This window comes from Haematobia irritans, chromosome 3, assembly GCF_050003625.1.
Source record: "Haematobia irritans isolate KBUSLIRL chromosome 3, ASM5000362v1, whole genome shotgun sequence".
Taxonomy (NCBI): domain Eukaryota; kingdom Metazoa; phylum Arthropoda; class Insecta; order Diptera; family Muscidae; genus Haematobia; species Haematobia irritans.
Genome location: NC_134399.1, coordinates 29,907,922 through 29,926,237, shown reverse-complemented (window position 1 = coordinate 29,926,237; position 18,316 = coordinate 29,907,922). Strand labels below are relative to the sequence as shown.

The window sequence follows — 18,316 nt, the reverse complement described above, 5'->3', positions numbered from 1 at the left end:
CTAGATGGCAGATTGTATTAAAATCAATGCACATACTGATGCATAATTCGAACCTTGATAATCAATGAAAAGGAACTGGTAATTCCTAGAAGACCTGAAAGGGATACTTAATCTAATCCTAGATAACAATTCTGAGCTTGGAACATTACCACTAACTAACCTATGCATCATCGTAGAGCTCTACAACGTCAGTGGGCTCTTATTATTTGATAAATCAATCTAGCAGTGTATGGAGGAAGAATAAAGTCGTACTCCAGGACGAGTCTAAAAAGGCTCTTGGTAAAATAAGAGTCCGAAAACTCCTTTACCCAAGGCATTATGAATCCTAGAACCCTAAATGCCGTATACACCATCGTACTAATATGATCATTAAAATGAAGCATACGACCTATCATAATGCCACAATCAACAAAAGGATCAAACTCGTCCAGTAACAAGCCATATATCGGTATATATATACACCGAAGCTGGGGAGAAGTTACAACAACTCAATGATTAACTTCCAAGTTGCTGCAAATACAACAACAACACATTGAAATTGTTAAAATGGTGAAATCTTACTCACAGTCGCAAAATTAAAAGTTTTTGGATCATCATGAAACATCTTGTCGGACCACTATACACAAAATTTGGTGGAAAAACTCAAGAGCTTTTGGGACAAGTTAATAATGTGAAGTATAAAAACTGCGAATATTGCTGCTGTAGCCCAAAGTGTTGAAGAAATCCCAAGGGTTTATCCATTCTTTGTCGTTCTTTGGATTGTGGCATTCCACACACGCTCCTCAAGAGCTTTTGGGACAAGTTAATAATGTGAAGTATAAAAACTGCGAATATTGCTGCTGTAGCCCAAAGTGTTGAAGAAATCCCAAGGGTTTATCCATTCTTTGTCGTTCTTTGGATTGTGGCATTCCACACACGCTCCTCAAGAGATTTTGGGACAAGTTAATAATGTGAAGTATAAAAACTGTGAATATTGCTGCTGTAGCCCAAAGTGTTGTAGAAACCGCAGGGGTTTATCCATTCTTTGTCGTTCTTTGGATTGTGACATTCCACATATGTTCCTACACAATATTTTGCGTAAAACCTGGGTCATAAGGATATTAAAATTCAGTTAAAACAAAGGACTCAGGCAGGTCGATAAATGTCCCGACTTTGCGGATTGTATGCTTGAAAATCCAAGTTTTTTTGAGAAGTCTCTCAATCCTCGACGCGTGACTGTTTGGTGCCCTTTTTAGTATGTTCTGCCATTGGAAGACTTATGTTTTCATGATCGGAATTTAATGGTATTGATCTGGACGAAATATAATTTCAAGAAGACGACGGTACGTGCCACCGAGAGCACCTAACGACATCTTCCACTGGGGCCATGAGAAAGATAAAGTCTATACCAATATCTCAGATTCGATTCAGATAGGCTATCCAATCAACTTGTGGACAAAAATTCATAAAAGGATGCTTGTGAGCGTGGTCGTGGTGGCTAATATTGCCTTCCTCCTTATTTTGAAATAAACATGGAACATTTGTCCCAAAAACTAAAAATATACAAATCAAAGTACCAGGAATTTCCGCCGACAAAGCATAATCTTAAGAACTTCCTCTACTATCCTACCCTGGCTACCCTGCTGGATGATCTAGATACGAATAAATTTGCAAGCAAATATACAAAAAGCGTCCATAATATATCCGATTTAAGGAATTCATGGCTACGTCTACAACTATGCCCTACACCCAGAAAAAAGTGACCCCTTCTTTAAGTTAAAATGAACTCATTGTGAAGAAAGTTGAACTTCGTATAGCGCCAAAGACATTTTTATTTGTTTGAACGATGTGATTTTCGTAGAAATTAGGAATAATGTATTCCATATATTAGTTAACATTTTCCTATATTTATGTACCACTATACTACAGAATGAAAAAATTTAACTAATTTGAATTCATATATGGAATGATTTTATTGAAATTTTTTCATTCATTTGGACAAATCTTACACATTTGTGGTAAAACTTTTACTTCATAATTAGAACAGCTTACCTTCGTTTTTAAATACAATTTTATTTATTTCTATAAGCAACTTTATCTTCAATAAAAGACATGTTTTATTAATATATTGAATATATTTATTAAGAATCAACAGCATCGAATCTCTTTGAAATATTAGTTTATTATTCCACTATTTCCAATTTCCGTGTGATATTATCAACTGTAAAACGCACTTTTTCTTCTTCTTGTACTTTTCACTTTTAATAAGTTGCTGCCTAACGATTTTGTCCTCCTTTTACAATTTCAATACCTACAAATATAAAAAATCATAAAACATTTTTGTTCCAAAAGGTTAGCGTCACTGAATATTACCTGATAATTGAAGATTCCAAAATGAAGACAAATGAAAGGGTTGTTATTCTGCTGGTGTTTTCTTCCTTTTACACTATCACGAACATTGATAGATTTATTTTTAAAAACGAAAATTTTTCTCACTAATTTAAAATAACAAATATTTTATATATTTCATTTGTTATTTGTTATATTATTTTACCATATTATTTTTTAACAATCTCTCCGTATACCAAAACAACGCGATTCCAACTAGAAAAAACAACCGACGCGCAAACATATCGATTACACCCACGCGCAAACACATCGATTACGATGACAGGTATCGATTACAGGTAGACAATAGAAATTTAGGAAAATTTCCTATATTCTAACAAGTGTGTTTCCTTAAGTTTTGAAAGGATTGCATACTTCTTAGTACGAATGAACAAAAATATTTTTCTATGTCAAGTGTTGTTCGTATGTATGAAAAACTTTCTATTATAAAGGAAGTCGCAATTATCATTTTATAAGAAATTTTACTAATTTTGAGGAAACTTGGTTTTAGTTCGGTTTTTGTTTATTTTTACGAATGCTTTGTTATCGGTGAATAAAATTTTCTTTTTCAGTAGTAAATTCTTATACCCAGCGAAGAAAATAGTATTAGTAAAATTCCATGCCTTATTCTAGTTAATGAACTATTCCTAACTGCTTACAGTTTAGGATTTTTTTAATGAAACGAGTAAATTTTATTATTTTTCACAAAAATTTACCTTGATGGAAATAAAATGGATAAACTATATTGATGAAAATTTTTTCCTTTAGTTTCGAAGGCACTTTTTTCTGGGTGTATAGATCGGATTGCATACCAGATAAGCTTGAAGAGAATACGTAAGCATGCTGTAGTTCATGCGCTGAGGAGGTACAATATAATCCTGTTCTAAGAGTATGAAAGAGACAATTCCGGAAAGACATCGGTCGTTTTGAACCAACTAAGATCATGCAAGTGCAGCCGGCTCAACTTCTAATTATCCGGAATTGATAGCAGAGTAGCCGGTCTCATTTATAACCAAATCCCGTTTATAACCAAAGCTGGGTACAAACAACAGCGTAAGAAGCAAAAGGGCGACAAACACACAGATTACACTTACTAATCAATTGGAACTCCGAAAAAGGTACCGGGTTCGATTCCCAATCGTGTGGCACTGGCAAATATGCACTTGTTCAATTTACAAACGGTCGCAATTTCATTTTATAAAAGACAAGAATAACAAAGAGATGAGATACACAGCTTCCTCACCTAAAATACGCAGCAGCGCCTCTAGTAGAGAATAGTGACAAAACTCCCCTTCATCAATTAACCACATTTGATTCGGATAATATAAGCAGTGATGAAACAATGCTCCGAAGATAAGTTACACAACGTTAAGGGAAGATATATAGCTTACAACTTGTAGTGGAGACTAGTGATTAAATTCACACAACAGTCTCTTCCGCCAATTAACAACGAAAATATGGCTTTGGTAAGCCGGTCGCGCTGCGTATGTTTTACGTGGCAAATGCCACGATTCCCGGTCAGAGTAGAACAAAAGAATTTACATATACGGTCCCACTTCCATTGTCCACCTCTGCCGGAAAAGATTAAAATCCGTTTCTTTTTACCAGTAAAAATGCAGGTTACATTAGCACCGATAAAAAATGTTCCCAGTATCATCATGAACCAATAGCTAATGTTTACGGCAATGCCTCTAGTGGCCAATAAAGGCAAATCACACAATGACTCCCGATAGGAGAGGTAAGGATCCTTTACATCCGTGCAAAACAGATATATGCATATGGCAGCACCTCTTGTGGAGAATGGTGGCGAAATTGGACATCAGTTCCTTTCACCTAGAAACAACGATCGAAGTTCACCATAAAATCATCCAATCAATTACCTTACCTTAGTCTACACAACTAAAATTGAATTTCAAAACTAAAATCTTTCTAGTTTAAGGAAATAAAAACTCGGCCATGACCTGATATCATTCAAATACTAGATTCCTGATCGAGATGGTAATAAAACTCACTGAAAAATATGTGTTCTACAAAATAAGCCTCCGTGGCAGAAACCGACTCAAAATTTTCCCAGCTAGTTTTATAAGAGATAATTATGATGACTGCACAGTACAGCCCATATTTCTTCGTCGAATAGTTCAGGATTGTACATTTAACAAGTTGGCTGATAAGTCCCCGGACTAACAAAGAAAAACACATTTTTTTTTTGTCAAAATTCCTTTTTATTATTCAACATAGTTCCCTTCAAGAGCGATACAACGATTATAACGACCTTCCAATTTTTTGATACCATTTTGGTAGTACTCTTTCGGTTTTGCCTCAAAATAGGCCTCAGTTTCGGCGATCACCTCTTCATTGCAACCAAATGTTTTCCCTGCGAGCATCCTTTTGAGGTCTGAGAACAAGAAAAAGTCGCTGGGGCCAGATCTGGAGAATACGGTGGGTGGGGAAGCAATTCGAAGCCCAATTCATGAATTTTTGCCATCGTTCTCAATGACTTGTGGCACGGTGCGTTATCTTGGTGGAACAACACTTTTTTCTTCTCCATATGGGGCCGTTTTGCCGCGATTTCGACCTTCAAACGCTCCAATAACGCCATATAATAGTCACTGTTGATGGTTTTTCCCTTCTCAAGAAAATCGATAAAAATTATTCCATGCGCATCCCAAAAAACAGAGACCATTACTTTGCCAGCGGACTTTTGCGTCTTTCCACGCTTCGGAGACGGTTCACCGGTCACTGTCCACTCAGCCGACTGTCGATTGGACTTAGGAGTGTAGTGACGGAGCCATGTTTCATCCATTGTCACATGTCAACGGAAAAACTCGGGTGTATTACGAGTTAACAGCTGCAAACACCGCTCAGAATCATCAACACGGTGTTGTTTTTGGTCAAATGTGAGCTCGGGTGCCGCGCGAGCTCACATTTTGTACAGAGCTGCAAACACCGCTCAGAATCATCAACACGTTGTTGTTTTTGGTCAAATGTGAGCTCGGGTGCCGCGCGAGCTCATATTTTGTACAGAGCTTCCGCATATCCAAATATTGATGAATGATATGACCAACACGTTCCTTTGATATGTTTAAGGCCTCTGCTATATCGATCAAATTCATTTCTATCAAACTAATTTCTCTATCTCACAAACTAATTGACTTACAGACTTCAAATTTTGACACGAATCATTTGAAGGTCGGTACTATATAAAAATAATATGCATTTAATACTAGCGACGCCATCTCTGTGTAAGATCGGGGACTTATCAACCAACCTGTTATGTGGTTGTCATACCATGTTCCCCGAAAGTCCGACCGAAAAACTAATCTTGGCTTTCTTCGGAGTACGTTTGCCGGAACGGTCCTATATTTTATTGTTCCTTAGTATCCGGCACGCTAGGTTCTCTTGGATTGCGCCGACAACCTTTTCATGATGAAATTTCCAATCGACTGAACCAATATAGGATCGTGGATTTTTGTCAATTTGTCCAGTATAGTGGTTAGATTTGGTAGGCTTGGATAAGGCTCATCAAAAATTTACATGGGACCACGTTGAAACCCGTTAAACCAATTTATAACAGTTGTCATCGGAGGGAAAGTGTATCCGAGTCCAATGATTCGCCATCTGAGTACGTATTTATAATGCGCTTTACAGACTATCAGTTATTCCGGACGACAGTGCCAGTGTCGAACATATCCCATATATTGTGCACATTATAAGTTAAGTCCGATGACATAATCGATACTGCTGCATGTTTATGGGATCGATAACACATTTACCGATTATATAGTCATCGCCGACAAGTCGTATCGATCCGACACACTGTAAGATTCTTTACAAACACCGAAATTCCGTCCGGAATAACTGATAATCCGTAAAGCGCATTAAGGGTAGTTTATACTGAATAAAGACACCAATTTATTAATAAAAATCCTAAAAAGCTGCAAATTTAACAAATTTCAATTATTTTTTCTGAATCCCGGTATTCAAATCACGGGATTTCGGGACGGAATAAATACCGAATGGCAACCCTAATCTGTATATATGTAGGGCGTGTTGTGATTAGGATACTTGGAGCACATCCTATGTCACTGTCCTACTTTCACGAGATATAGGGTTCGCCATACCGATGAGAAGATAAACATCAATATATTCGATAGCGATACCAGAGAGTATTAAGAAAACAAGAGGACGAAAATTTCTCTTCTACAAAAACAACAAATGTCAACCGTATAGATGTCGCACAATGCATTTGTTACTACAAAGTAGGTTCTAAATCATATTGTTACGTTTTTATATTTAGGCGTTTTTAATTACCCGACAATTAAAACACAGTTCTTTTAAATAACGACAATCTACAATTTATTTACTATGACTTCACACTTTACAATTCGTTCACACTGAAGTTATTCGTTTGACGCTTTAATTAAGACTGACTCGTTAGCAGCATGCGAGCGCTTTTATATATGACGGTGTGGCAATACGAGAACATTCTGGTAGCACTACAATATTCTGGCAACGCCAGAACATTCTTAGACAATGCTGGAAGGATCTACGACCATTAAGTCATTCATCTGGTGGCTGCTAAACACATACACACTCACATAGATATACGCTCGCATTACTACAAGAACAAAAACAATGACAATATACAATGAGATGAAATGAGAATGCAAAATAACAAAGCAAAGGGGTTGTTATCAAAGAGAGTGAGAACTTACATGAAAATAAGCAAACAAAAGAACATAAAAGAAATTCAGGAAAGTGCTAGAAAATGAATAGATGATTCCAACAAGTTATAACGAAATTTTATCGTTACAATTTGAAATTTAAATTAACGGAAACTAATTTAAATAAACTTAAATCTATAATTATCAAATTCGTAACACTGCCTCCCGCTTAAGCCTGTTCGTCCCGAACAGGCACAGAACCTGTTCCGTAAGGAGCCAATCGTTCCAGATGTACAACTTTCATCTTTGATCTAGGGCTGTCGTCCTTCTGAATCCGGTATACAACATCATTGATCTTCTTGATGACTTTGTATGGGCCTTCCCACTGTGTTTGCAGTTTGGGACACAGTCCTTTCTTTCGTTGCGGGTTAAATAGCAGAACCAATTCTTCTTCTTGGAAGCCCTCAGTATTTACAGCACGATCGTATCTCGCCTTCATTCTGTTGCTGACCATTTTTATTTTGTTGCGCACTGATTCGTGAACTTCTCCGAAAGTGTTTGGGATGTCGTTTCTGTTTTCTTCCATGGCGAGCTCATAAGGTTTAGCGCCGAATATCAGATCTCCAGGCAACTTCAACTCAGTTCCGAATAGAACATTGGCCGGTGTTCGAGAGGTGGAATCATGAATGGCAGATCTATAGGACAGCAAAAACTTTGGTATATGCTCGTCCCAGTCCCTCTGGCCGTTGTCCACCACTTTTCGAAGATGTTCCTCCAGGGTGCGATTAAACCTTTCTACCATGTCATCGGATTGTGGATGTAATGGCGTAGTCCTCGTTTTCTTGATACCAAGGGATTCACACATCTCTTTGAATATGGCCGATTCAAAATTTCTTCCCTGGTCTGAGTGAATCTCGGACGGCACACCGTAGCGACATATCCAGTTTTTGTTGACCACATCCACAATCGTTTTTGCCTCTTGGTTTGGAATTGCATACACCTCCGGCCATTTGCTGAAGTAATCCATGACCACAAGGACATAACGGTTTCCAGAATCACTTACTGGGAAAGGGCCTGCCACGTCCATTGCTATTCTTTCAAACGGGGCTCCAGGTCTATACTCTTGCATAGGACCTCGACTTTTCCTTGTTGGACCTTTCGCCTTCATGCACTTCTCGCAATTGGCTACCCATTCAGCAATTGATTTCTGGCATCCAACCCAGTAGAATCGTTGCTTCACTTTCTCGGCGGTTTTGGTTATTCCCAGATGACCTCCACTGGGACCATTATGGAACTCTGCCAAAACATCTCTTATTTTGGAATCTGGAACGATGATCAAATTTCGGCTGCTCTTGCCATCTTCGCTTTCCCATTTACGTTGCAGGGATCCATTGACTAGAACTAAACTATCCCATTGAGCCCAGTATGATTTCATAAGTGGACTTTCGGCTGCGATGTCTTTCTTACTGGGCTTCTCGTTCTCTTCCTTTGCCGAAATAATTTTGTTCAAAATGGGATCTTTACGCTGTTCTGTTGGCCAGTCCACTCCAGATTCGATGTGTAACAGCCGAATATCAACAATCTCCTCCTTATGTTCAGCTTTCGAGCAGTGCTTGCATTCTATACTGCAAGGTCGACGTGACAAAGCGTCAGCGTTACCGTGTTTTCCACCTTTTCTATGCTCGACACTGAAATCATAGCTTTGGAGCCTCTCGATCCAACGTGCCAGTTGAGCTTCCGGATTCTTGAATTGGAGCAACCATCGTAGAGCTGAGTGATCAGTCCTGAGCAAGAAGTGTTGTCCATACAAATATTTATGATAATGTTTTACACTCTCTATGACGGCTAGCAGCTCTCGTCGCGTTACACAGTAGTTCTTTTCGGGCTTGGACAACGTTCGGCTGAAATATCCGATGACCTTCTCCTTGCCGTCTATCTGTTGGGATAGCACACCTCCAATACCATGCGCGCTAGCATCTGTATCCAAAACAAATTCTTCGCCCGGAATAGGATACGCCAGAACAGGAGCTGAACATAAAAGTTCTTTTAAATGTTGGAATGAATCCTCCTGTTCGTCGCTCCACTGGAACTTCTGACCTTTTTGCGTCAATTTATGGAGACTAGCGGCGATGCTGGCGAAGTTTGGGACGAATCGTCGGTAATATGTACATAACCCAAGGAAACTTCTTAATTCGTGGAGATTTCGGGGTCGTGGCCAATCTCTGACAGCTTGGATTTTGTCTTCATCGGTGGATATGCCCTCTGCAGTCACATGATGACCCAGGTATTTAACTTCCCGCTGAAAAAGGGAGCATTTCTTTGCGTTAAGGCGTAGACCAGCGGCTGACAATTGCTGGATAACGTCTTTCAAGTTCTTAAGGTGCTCGTCAAATGTTTTGCCCATCACTATGATGTCATCCAAGTATATCAAGCACGATTTCCAGTGCAACCCCTTCAGTACCCGCTCCATCAATCTTTCGAAGGTAGCCGGAGCGTTGCAGAGCCCGAACGGCATTACATTGAATTGCCAGAGACCGCCATTAACGCCAAAAGCCGTCTTTTCCTTGTCTTTCTCGGCGATCTCTACTTGCCAATATCCACTCTGCAAATCGAGCGTAGAAAACCATGTTGTTCCGGCTAGTGTGTCCAACGTGTCATCAATGCGTGGAAGCGGATAACTGTCCTTTTTGGTGACATCATTCAGTTTTCTGTAGTCCACGCAGAATCGGGTACTTCCATCTTTCTTTTTGACCAGCACAACTGGGGAACACCAAGGACTTGATGACGGCTCGATCACACCACTCTCCGCCATTTCCTTTATGAGCTTTTGAACTTCGTCTCTTTTTGCAAGGGGAACACTTCGAGGTGCCTGTTTTATGGGCCTTTCTTCTGCGGTTTTAATTTCATGTTTCACTACAGATGTTCTTCCTTGATTTCCCTTTTCAGAAGCAAAAGCAGAGGCGTTTTTCCACAACAATTGCTTGGCTTTATTTCTCTCTGACGGCGATAGATGACGTGTCCAAGCCTCGACATACGCTTCTAGATGTTTTCTCACTGCTCCATGTGTCTTTGATGAGTTGCCTTCCAAATTGACTATTGCCTCGGCTGGTGTACATTTGCCAATGTCAGAAAATTTTACAATGTGCTCGTGATTGTCAGACAAGTTCAAGACACGAACTGGTATTAGTCTCTCTTCGTTCGTTGTTACCAGGGCATTTGCTATCAAGATGTTGTTGCTTTTGTTTTCTGCTGGTTCAACAACCCACAATTGGCCGACTTCACAATCTCCATTCATAGAAACCCATATAATTGCTTCGGCATTCGGTGGTATAGACTCTGACTGGCTCATTGTCAAACGTCTGACTGGTGTATTCCCGTCGTATCCCACGTTTACCGTTATTTCGGCATCGCACCATGTCATTACACGACGCTTCATATCCAAATTGAGACCAAAAGCAATCATGAAATCCGCTCCAATTATAACTTCGTCTACTATATCGGCCACAATGAAATCATAAGTAACGGATTTGTTAGCAATAGTTAATTTTACGGTGACCTTTCCATATACGGTTGCGGGTTCCCCTGTAGCCGTGCGTAGCTTGACTCCAATCAGTGGTGTAACTTTTCCTTTTACTAAATCAGATCTAATGATAGACTTTGATGCACCAGTATCCAACGTCAAAGTACGCTTGTCGCCATTAATAACACCCGCAATAGTTAAATTGTTATTTTTCTGTTGAACTATTGCTATGGAGATGGTGGGGCCATCGTCTGTGGGAGCCAGCTCTTGCCCCGCTGAACTAGCTCGATTTAGTTTAAAGGTGACTCACTTGACTGTGTGGTCACCTTCTTATGGCTATTGTTTAATGGAGATGGTGATGTGGACCTTGACCGTTTGCGTCGTGCTTTGCATTCTCGAGCTAGATGTCCCGGCTTATCACAGTTATAGCATTTGATCCGGGATTTATTTGCTTCTTGCTTCATTTCTTGCATTGCCTGCTTCATGGCCTCTTTCATCGACTCAATAACGGACTTTGATTCATCACACTCTGTCTCTACTTTACGTACCTTGTGAATTTGAGGCCGCGCTAGCAATCTCGCAGTCTCCTGTGCAAGTGCGAATGTTACTGTTTCAGCGAATGTAGCCTTTTGTGACGCATATGTTGCACATTTTATATCTGGGTCTCGAATTCCATTCACAAAGGTCTCAATTTTGATGCGGTCCACAAGTGGGTGACTCTCTCCTGGGTATGTCAGTAGCACCAACCGCTCAACTTCTGTTGCAAAGTCTTGTAGAGTCTCGTTTGATTTCTGGACTCTACCTCTTAATTCCATTCTAAAGATGTCTTGCTTGTGCTCTCCACCATACTTGCGTTGAAGCGCCGCTATTACTACATTATAGTTATTTCTAGAAACAGCGGGAATGCTTTGTATCACATCAGCAGCATTGCCCTTTAATGCCAATAGAAGTTCAATTGCTTTATCATCGTCATTCCACAAATTTCTAGAAGCAACCATTTCGAATTGGAATTTGAAGACATCAAATGACGTTGAGCCATCGAAAACAGGAGTTTTGATTTTTGAGCCCTCGATGACGCGCACTGGACCACCTTTAATTTCCAGCTCTGACATTTTTTTCTCGATGTGCAGAAACTTCTCATCATGAACCATAATTTTCTCATCCACGGAAAGAACTTTCTTATCCAATTCCACAATTTGATTTTCTATATGGTCCACACGTTTCTCCATGCCTTCAGAAATTTGTTGTAATTTTTCGTTGACCATTCTAGAATTTTCGTCGAATTTTTCTTCCAATTTTCTAGAATTTTCTTCCATTTTTCTAGAATTTGCTTCCATTTGTAGGGCATTTTCCTTCAGCAATTTTCTAGAATTTTCTTCCATTTTTCTAGAATTTTCTTCCATTTTTCTAGAATTTTCTTCCATCATTTTGCTCAAAGCATTGAGCATTGATGTGTAATCCACAACATTCGAAGCCACAGATGGAGTTTCTACAGTGCTTGTATTGACGAGTATTGATTCATCAATGTCTTCCTTATAATCAAACTCATGCGTCGCAATGTCCATATTACGCCGTTCAAACTCTTCCAGTAGACGCTTTTGAAGCTGGGCCTTATTGCCTGTTGTCGGCAGCTCCAGTTTGCTCAATTCCTTTTTACAGTCTTCCACTCGAAGCTCATTAAACTTCATTGTAGATTTTTTTTTTTCGTTATTTCACTTCCGACACCAATTGTTACGTTTTTATATTTAGGCGTTTTTAATTACCCGACAATTAAAACACAGTTCTTTTAAATAACGACAATCTACAATTTATTTACTATGACTTCACACTTTACAATTCGTTCACACTGAAGTTATTCGTTTGACGCTTTAATTAAGACTGACTCGTTAGCAGCATGCGAGCGCTTTTATATATGACGGTGTGGCAATACGAGAACATTCTGGTAGCACTACAATATTCTGGCAACGCCAGAACATTCTTAGACAATGCTGGAAGGATCTACGACCATTAAGTCATTCATCTGGTGGCTGCTAAACACATACACACTCACATAGATATACGCTCGCATTACTACAAGAACAAAAACAATGACAATATACAATGAGATGAAATGAGAATGCAAAATAACAAAGCAAAGGGGTTGTTATCAAAGAGAGTGAGAACTTACATGAAAATAAGCAAACAAAAGAACATAAAAGAAATTCAGGAAAGTGCTAGAAAATGAATAGATGATTCCAACAAGTTATAACGAAATTTTATCGTTACAATTTGAAATTTAAATTAACGGAAACTAATTTAAATAAACTTAAATCTATAATTATCAAATTCGTAACAATATTTTTCTTACGTTTCATAAGGCCGGCAGAGAACTGAACTGGGTGACGCCGACGCAAACTGTATGATCAAAGATTATCTGAATTAACAAGATGTCTATACATGTATGAGAGAGTTGGAAAAAAATGGGTATGATGTTACGAATCTAAAGGCCGGTATGCACCTCTAGCGAAAAATTTCATTCCCATAAGAAATGCATTGCTATTTATGCTAACGAAATTTTCGGTAGCGTTCAATTTCGAAAGCTGGTACGCACCTCTAATGAAAATAACAGGGTTGTCAAAAGCATATTTTGGCAGCAAAGATTTAATTTATTACAATCGTTGTGTGCGTATATGTTTTAAAAGGTCTGTAAATAATAAACAATTTATTTGAGGAATATTTGGAACATATATTAACAATTTTTAAAAGCGATTAGCTGGTTTAAAATTTGTGTTCACAGCCCTGTTTTTGTTGTTGTAGACTTAAATAAATTTTTGCTACCGAAAATTTCGCTAGAGGTGCATACCGGCCTTAAAAAAGAAAAGAAAATGAAGAATTTTCAATTTGGTTAATAGGCCTGTTTCTGCACTCTTTTCATTCAACATTTATGCCAAAAGAAATTATTTCAAGTAAATTGTGTTTATTTTTATTTTGTTGTGTCTTTATTGGTACCGTATCTTTACAAATTGCATTGCCATACAAGACATAATGACTAATATGGTTTATTTATAATTATATGATGATAAAAATGACAATTTTAACGGCTAGACTGGAACTTAATACCCACCTTAAGTCATTAAATCATTAAGAGATGTCTATTATGTTCCCTGGTGTTCTTTCTGCATTAAGTTTTGTAGTTTTTCTGATAAAATAGGAATTTTTACTTTGCAGTTTTAATTTTGGAAACACGCCCATAATAGGTTGGCTGATAAGTCCCCGGTCTGATATAGTACCAACCTTCAAATGATTCGTGTCAAAATTTGACGTCTGTAAGTCAATTAGTTTGTGAGATAGAGCGTCTTTTGTGAAGCAACTTTTGTTATTGTAAAAAAAATGGAAAAAAGGAATTTCGTGTTTTGATAAAATACTGTTTTTTGAAGGGGAAAAATACGGTGGAAGCAAAAACTTGGCTTGATAATGAGTTTCCGTACTCCGCCCCAGGGGAAATCAACAATAATTGATTGGTATGCAAAATTCAAGCGTGGTGAAATGAGCAAGGAGGACGGTGAACGCAGTGGACGTCGGAAAGAGGTGGTTACCGACGAAAACATCAAAAAAATCCACAAAATGGTTTTGAATGACCGTAAAATGAAGTTGATCGAGATAGCAGAGGCCTTAAAGATATCAAAGGAACATGTTGGTCATATCATTCATCAATATTTGGATATGCGGAAGCTCTGTGCAAAATGGGTGCCGCGCGAGCTTACATTTGACCAAAAACAACAACGTGTTGATGATTTTGAGCGGTGTTTGCAGCTGTTAACTCGTAATACAACCGAGTTTTTCCGTCGATATGTGACAATGGATGAAACATGATGCGCATGGGATAATTTTTATCGATTATCTTGAGAAGGGAAAAACCATCAACAGTGACTATTATATGGCGTTATTGGAGCGTATGAATGTCGAAATCGCGGCAAAACGGTCCCATATGAAGAAGAAAAAAGTATTGTTCCACCAAGACAACGCCCCGTGCCACAAGTTATTGAGAACGATGGCAAAAATTCATGAATTGGGCTTCGAATTGCTTCCCACCCACCATATTCTCCAGATCTGGCCCCCAGCGACTTTTTCTTGTTCTCAGACCTCAAAAGGATGATCGCAGGGAAAAAATTTGGCTGCAATGAAGAGCCCTGCCAGCATTTCAAAGTTCCATTTCATCCTCATCGCTACCACACACTCGTAAGTGACACGGCAACAATCGCGAACTGTGATAGTATTTTGCCATCACTATTCGCATGAAAGTATTTTGCCATCACTATTGTTACAAGAGCCATTTTATATTTTGTGAAACACCAAGCACAACTAGCTTGTTATAATTTATTTAAATAAAAATGATAATGAAGTGCTGAAAACATAGTTATTTCGCTTAAAATTGTGAAAGGTATATTGGTGAACAATTTTTGACTTTCCAAATGAAATAAAGTGATAGTTTTTCAGATATTTTTCCAGGCACGCTGCCTCCATTGGGAATAAAAGCACTGGCTGATAGACGCTACAACATGTAAATTGCAACTTGTAACTCAACATCAATCTTTTATTAATGCACAAAAATATGTTAAATGTGATGTGATATTCGTATAAATGTTATATTTATGAGAATTAATTATATTTGCTTAGTTCGGCTTGAGGTCATGTGAATAAAAACAGATGTTGTTGTTTTTTGAGTTGTATTTTTATATTTAAAATTTTCCAATATTTCGAGACATCTCCGATGCTCGTCTTCAGGGAAATTACTTTAAACAAAAAGAAAAAACATTTAACACATTAAGGCCGGTATGCACCTCTAGCGAAAAATTTCATTCCCATAAGATATGCATTGCTATTTATGCTAACGAAATTTTCGGTAGCGTTCAATTTCGTAAGCTGGTACGCACCTCTAATGAAAATAACAGGGTTGTCAAAAGCATATTTTGGCAGCAAACATATAATTTATTACAATCATTGTGTGCGTACAAGTTTTAAAAGGTCTGTAAATAATAAACAATTTATTTGAGGAATATTTGGAACATATATTAACAATTTTTAAAAGCGATTAGCTGGTTGAAAATTTGTTGTACACAGCCCTGTTTTTTTGTTGTAGACTTAAATAAATTTTTGCTACCGAAAATTTCGCTAGAGGTGCATACCGGCCTTTAACAAAAAAAAAAATATATCATTACATGAAAAACACAGATAATTACATTTAAATTTAAAGAACAGTGAACTTCTTTACAAGGGAGTATATTTACAACTAAAAGCTAATCTGTCTTTCTATATTTTTGTACAATATTTCTATAAATATGTGCACAATGGTCCGTATCAGTCTTAAAATTCATTCGTCTTTCTGCAGGTACATTTATAATATGTAGCATCTCCAGAGTAAATCTCCTTTTATAATTGGTTTCTTGCGTCAAAATATCTACGTCCTTAAAGTTTGGTTTGTGTCCTGTTAAAGTGCAATGTGCTGCAAGTGCCGTCTTTTGCTCCAAGGGCTTATCAGTGGCTTTCTGATCAGATTTATGCCCTGAGAGTCTAGTTTTTAATTTGGTTTTCGTTGTACCAATATATACTTTTTGGCAAGTATCAGAGTCATTTCCATTGCATTTGATCTTATATACTACGTTTGACTTGTCTTCTTTCTTAATTTTAGATTTTGTCTTGCTGAAGAATTGATTTACTGTATTATGAGTCCTTTGTGCAATTTGAAATTTGTCCTTATTTAGCATGTTAGATGATTTGAATCTTTCCGAGAATTGGGGGACATATGTCAAGGGTTTATAACTTTTGGGTTCAATTTCGTCATGTTTGATATTTTGTTGTTCTTTTACATGTTGTATTAGGTCGTCAATCGTCTTATTCGGGAAATCATTTAATCGCAATATGGTCCTTATCTTATCTTCGTTGTCCTTATGAAATATTTTGTCGCTGATATCGTGTACTCTTCTTATAAAATTTGTAGCCGTATTCATTATAACTCGTCTAGGATGTTTGGAGTTGAAATTTATCAATCGTCCTGTGGCTGTTGGCTTTTGATACCAGTTAATTTTTATTCCATTTCTGTGCTTTAGAATTATGGTATCTAAGTATGGTAACTTGTTGTCCTCTTCTGTTTCCATCGTAAATTGAATTTGTCTATCAAAGGCGTTTAAAGCTGATAAAGTGGCCTGAACGTCATTTTTATTCAAAATACAGAACAGATCATCTACATATTTTGTCATTATTTTTGGTTTAATAGTCAATTTTTCCAATACTGAGTCCAAGAGTACTTCCATTACAATATCGGCGATAATAGGTGAAGCTGGTGATCCCATTGGCATTCCTTTACGTTGCTCATACACCTTGTCATCATATACAAAATATCTTGAGTCCTTTATACAAAAAGTTAACATTTCTATAAAAATATCCATCGGTATCTTCGTATAGTCCTTTATTTCGTCCCATTTTTCTTTTATAATCTTAATCGCCAAATTTACTGGAATGCTTGGAAAAAGAGATACTACGTCAAACGAGATCATTGTTTCATTGTCCTCAATCTTAATATTACTGGTTTTATTCTTAAATTCAATTGCGTCCTTTACATTATATTTGGAATCTTTCGTCAAATTTTTCAAAATATTTACAATATATTTTGATAGTTCATAAGAGGGGGAATTTATTGAAGAACATATCGGTCTTACAGGGACTCCTTCCTTATGTATCTTCGGAAGTCCATAAATTCGAGGGGCGTTAGCAGTTTTACATATCAATTTTAATTTTTCGTTGGTGTCAATGATGTTCATTCTGAATAATTTTTCCACCAGTTTGTTATTTTTGGTTTGTAGTGTTGATGTCGGATCTCTTTTTAAGCGTCTATATGTACAAATATCTCTTAAAATATTTTTCATCTTTATTTCATAATCGTCTTTATACATCGCTACGGTTTTTCCCCCTTTATCAGCAGTTAGAATAAGTAAATCTTTATTTTCCTTTAGATATTTCCGTGCCTCCCCCACTGTGTCAAGTATAAATTTCTCTTTCTTATTTGGTTTAGTCTTTTGTATGTGGTCATCTATAAGAGAAGCTAAACGTACTCTCGCGTTCTCTTGTTCTTCTTTATTGTCTAATGTTTGTATGCACTCATCGCCTTCAGCTATAACATTGAACAACGGAAAGGAAGTTGTTGTTGTCGGAAGAGAAAACTTGGGTCCTAGAGAAAGCAGCCATTTAACATTAGTTGGTATGGTTTTATTTGTGAGGTTCTCAAACCAACTTGTTTTGTTGTTCATGCCAAGCTCTACTTGTTGTTGTTGTTTTAATGCGTTTAGTTTTTTAATGTGAGTACTTTTAATTTTATAGTTGTGTGATATTCTGAGAGTATTTTCACTCTCAATGAATTTGTTGTAGTCATTCGTGCTCATGACTTTGCTTAGTTTATCTTTAGCATTAGAAATCATTATTGTATTTTTGTGTATTTGCATGTGTTTGTATTGTATGATGAGATTCAATACTTTAGTGTGAAAGTTATAGTTATGCTTTTCTAATTCTCGTTTGAATTTTGGCGGCAAGTTGTTAGTATTGAAGATGTTATAAGTATGTGTTGTTGTATTAGTGATGAATTTTGGTATAATACCTGCTTGTTTGCATTTTATTAGAAAAGTGGTTGATGCCTTTAGGGATGCTGCTTGCCTGTTACTTTTGGAATATTGTTTGATTATATTTTTCGTTTCTGTGTTATATTTATGTTTAATGTTTTTGTAAAGTTTCATTT

The 18,316-nt window shown here is 37.4% G+C and overlaps 1 protein-coding gene across 1 annotated transcript; it reads right to left on the bottom strand.

The window, feature by feature from the left end:
* On the bottom strand, positions 1-18,314 carry LOC142230815 (uncharacterized). Its single transcript, XM_075301439.1, has 4 exons — positions 17,891-18,314; positions 16,845-17,842; positions 16,606-16,733; positions 1-94 (listed from the first exon to the last, which is right to left on the bottom strand). The coding sequence occupies exons 1-4, from the start codon at positions 18,312-18,314 to the stop codon at positions 1-3; spliced, it is 1,644 nt and encodes a 547-aa protein (XP_075157554.1).
* Positions 18,315-18,316: the final 2 nt, after the last annotated feature.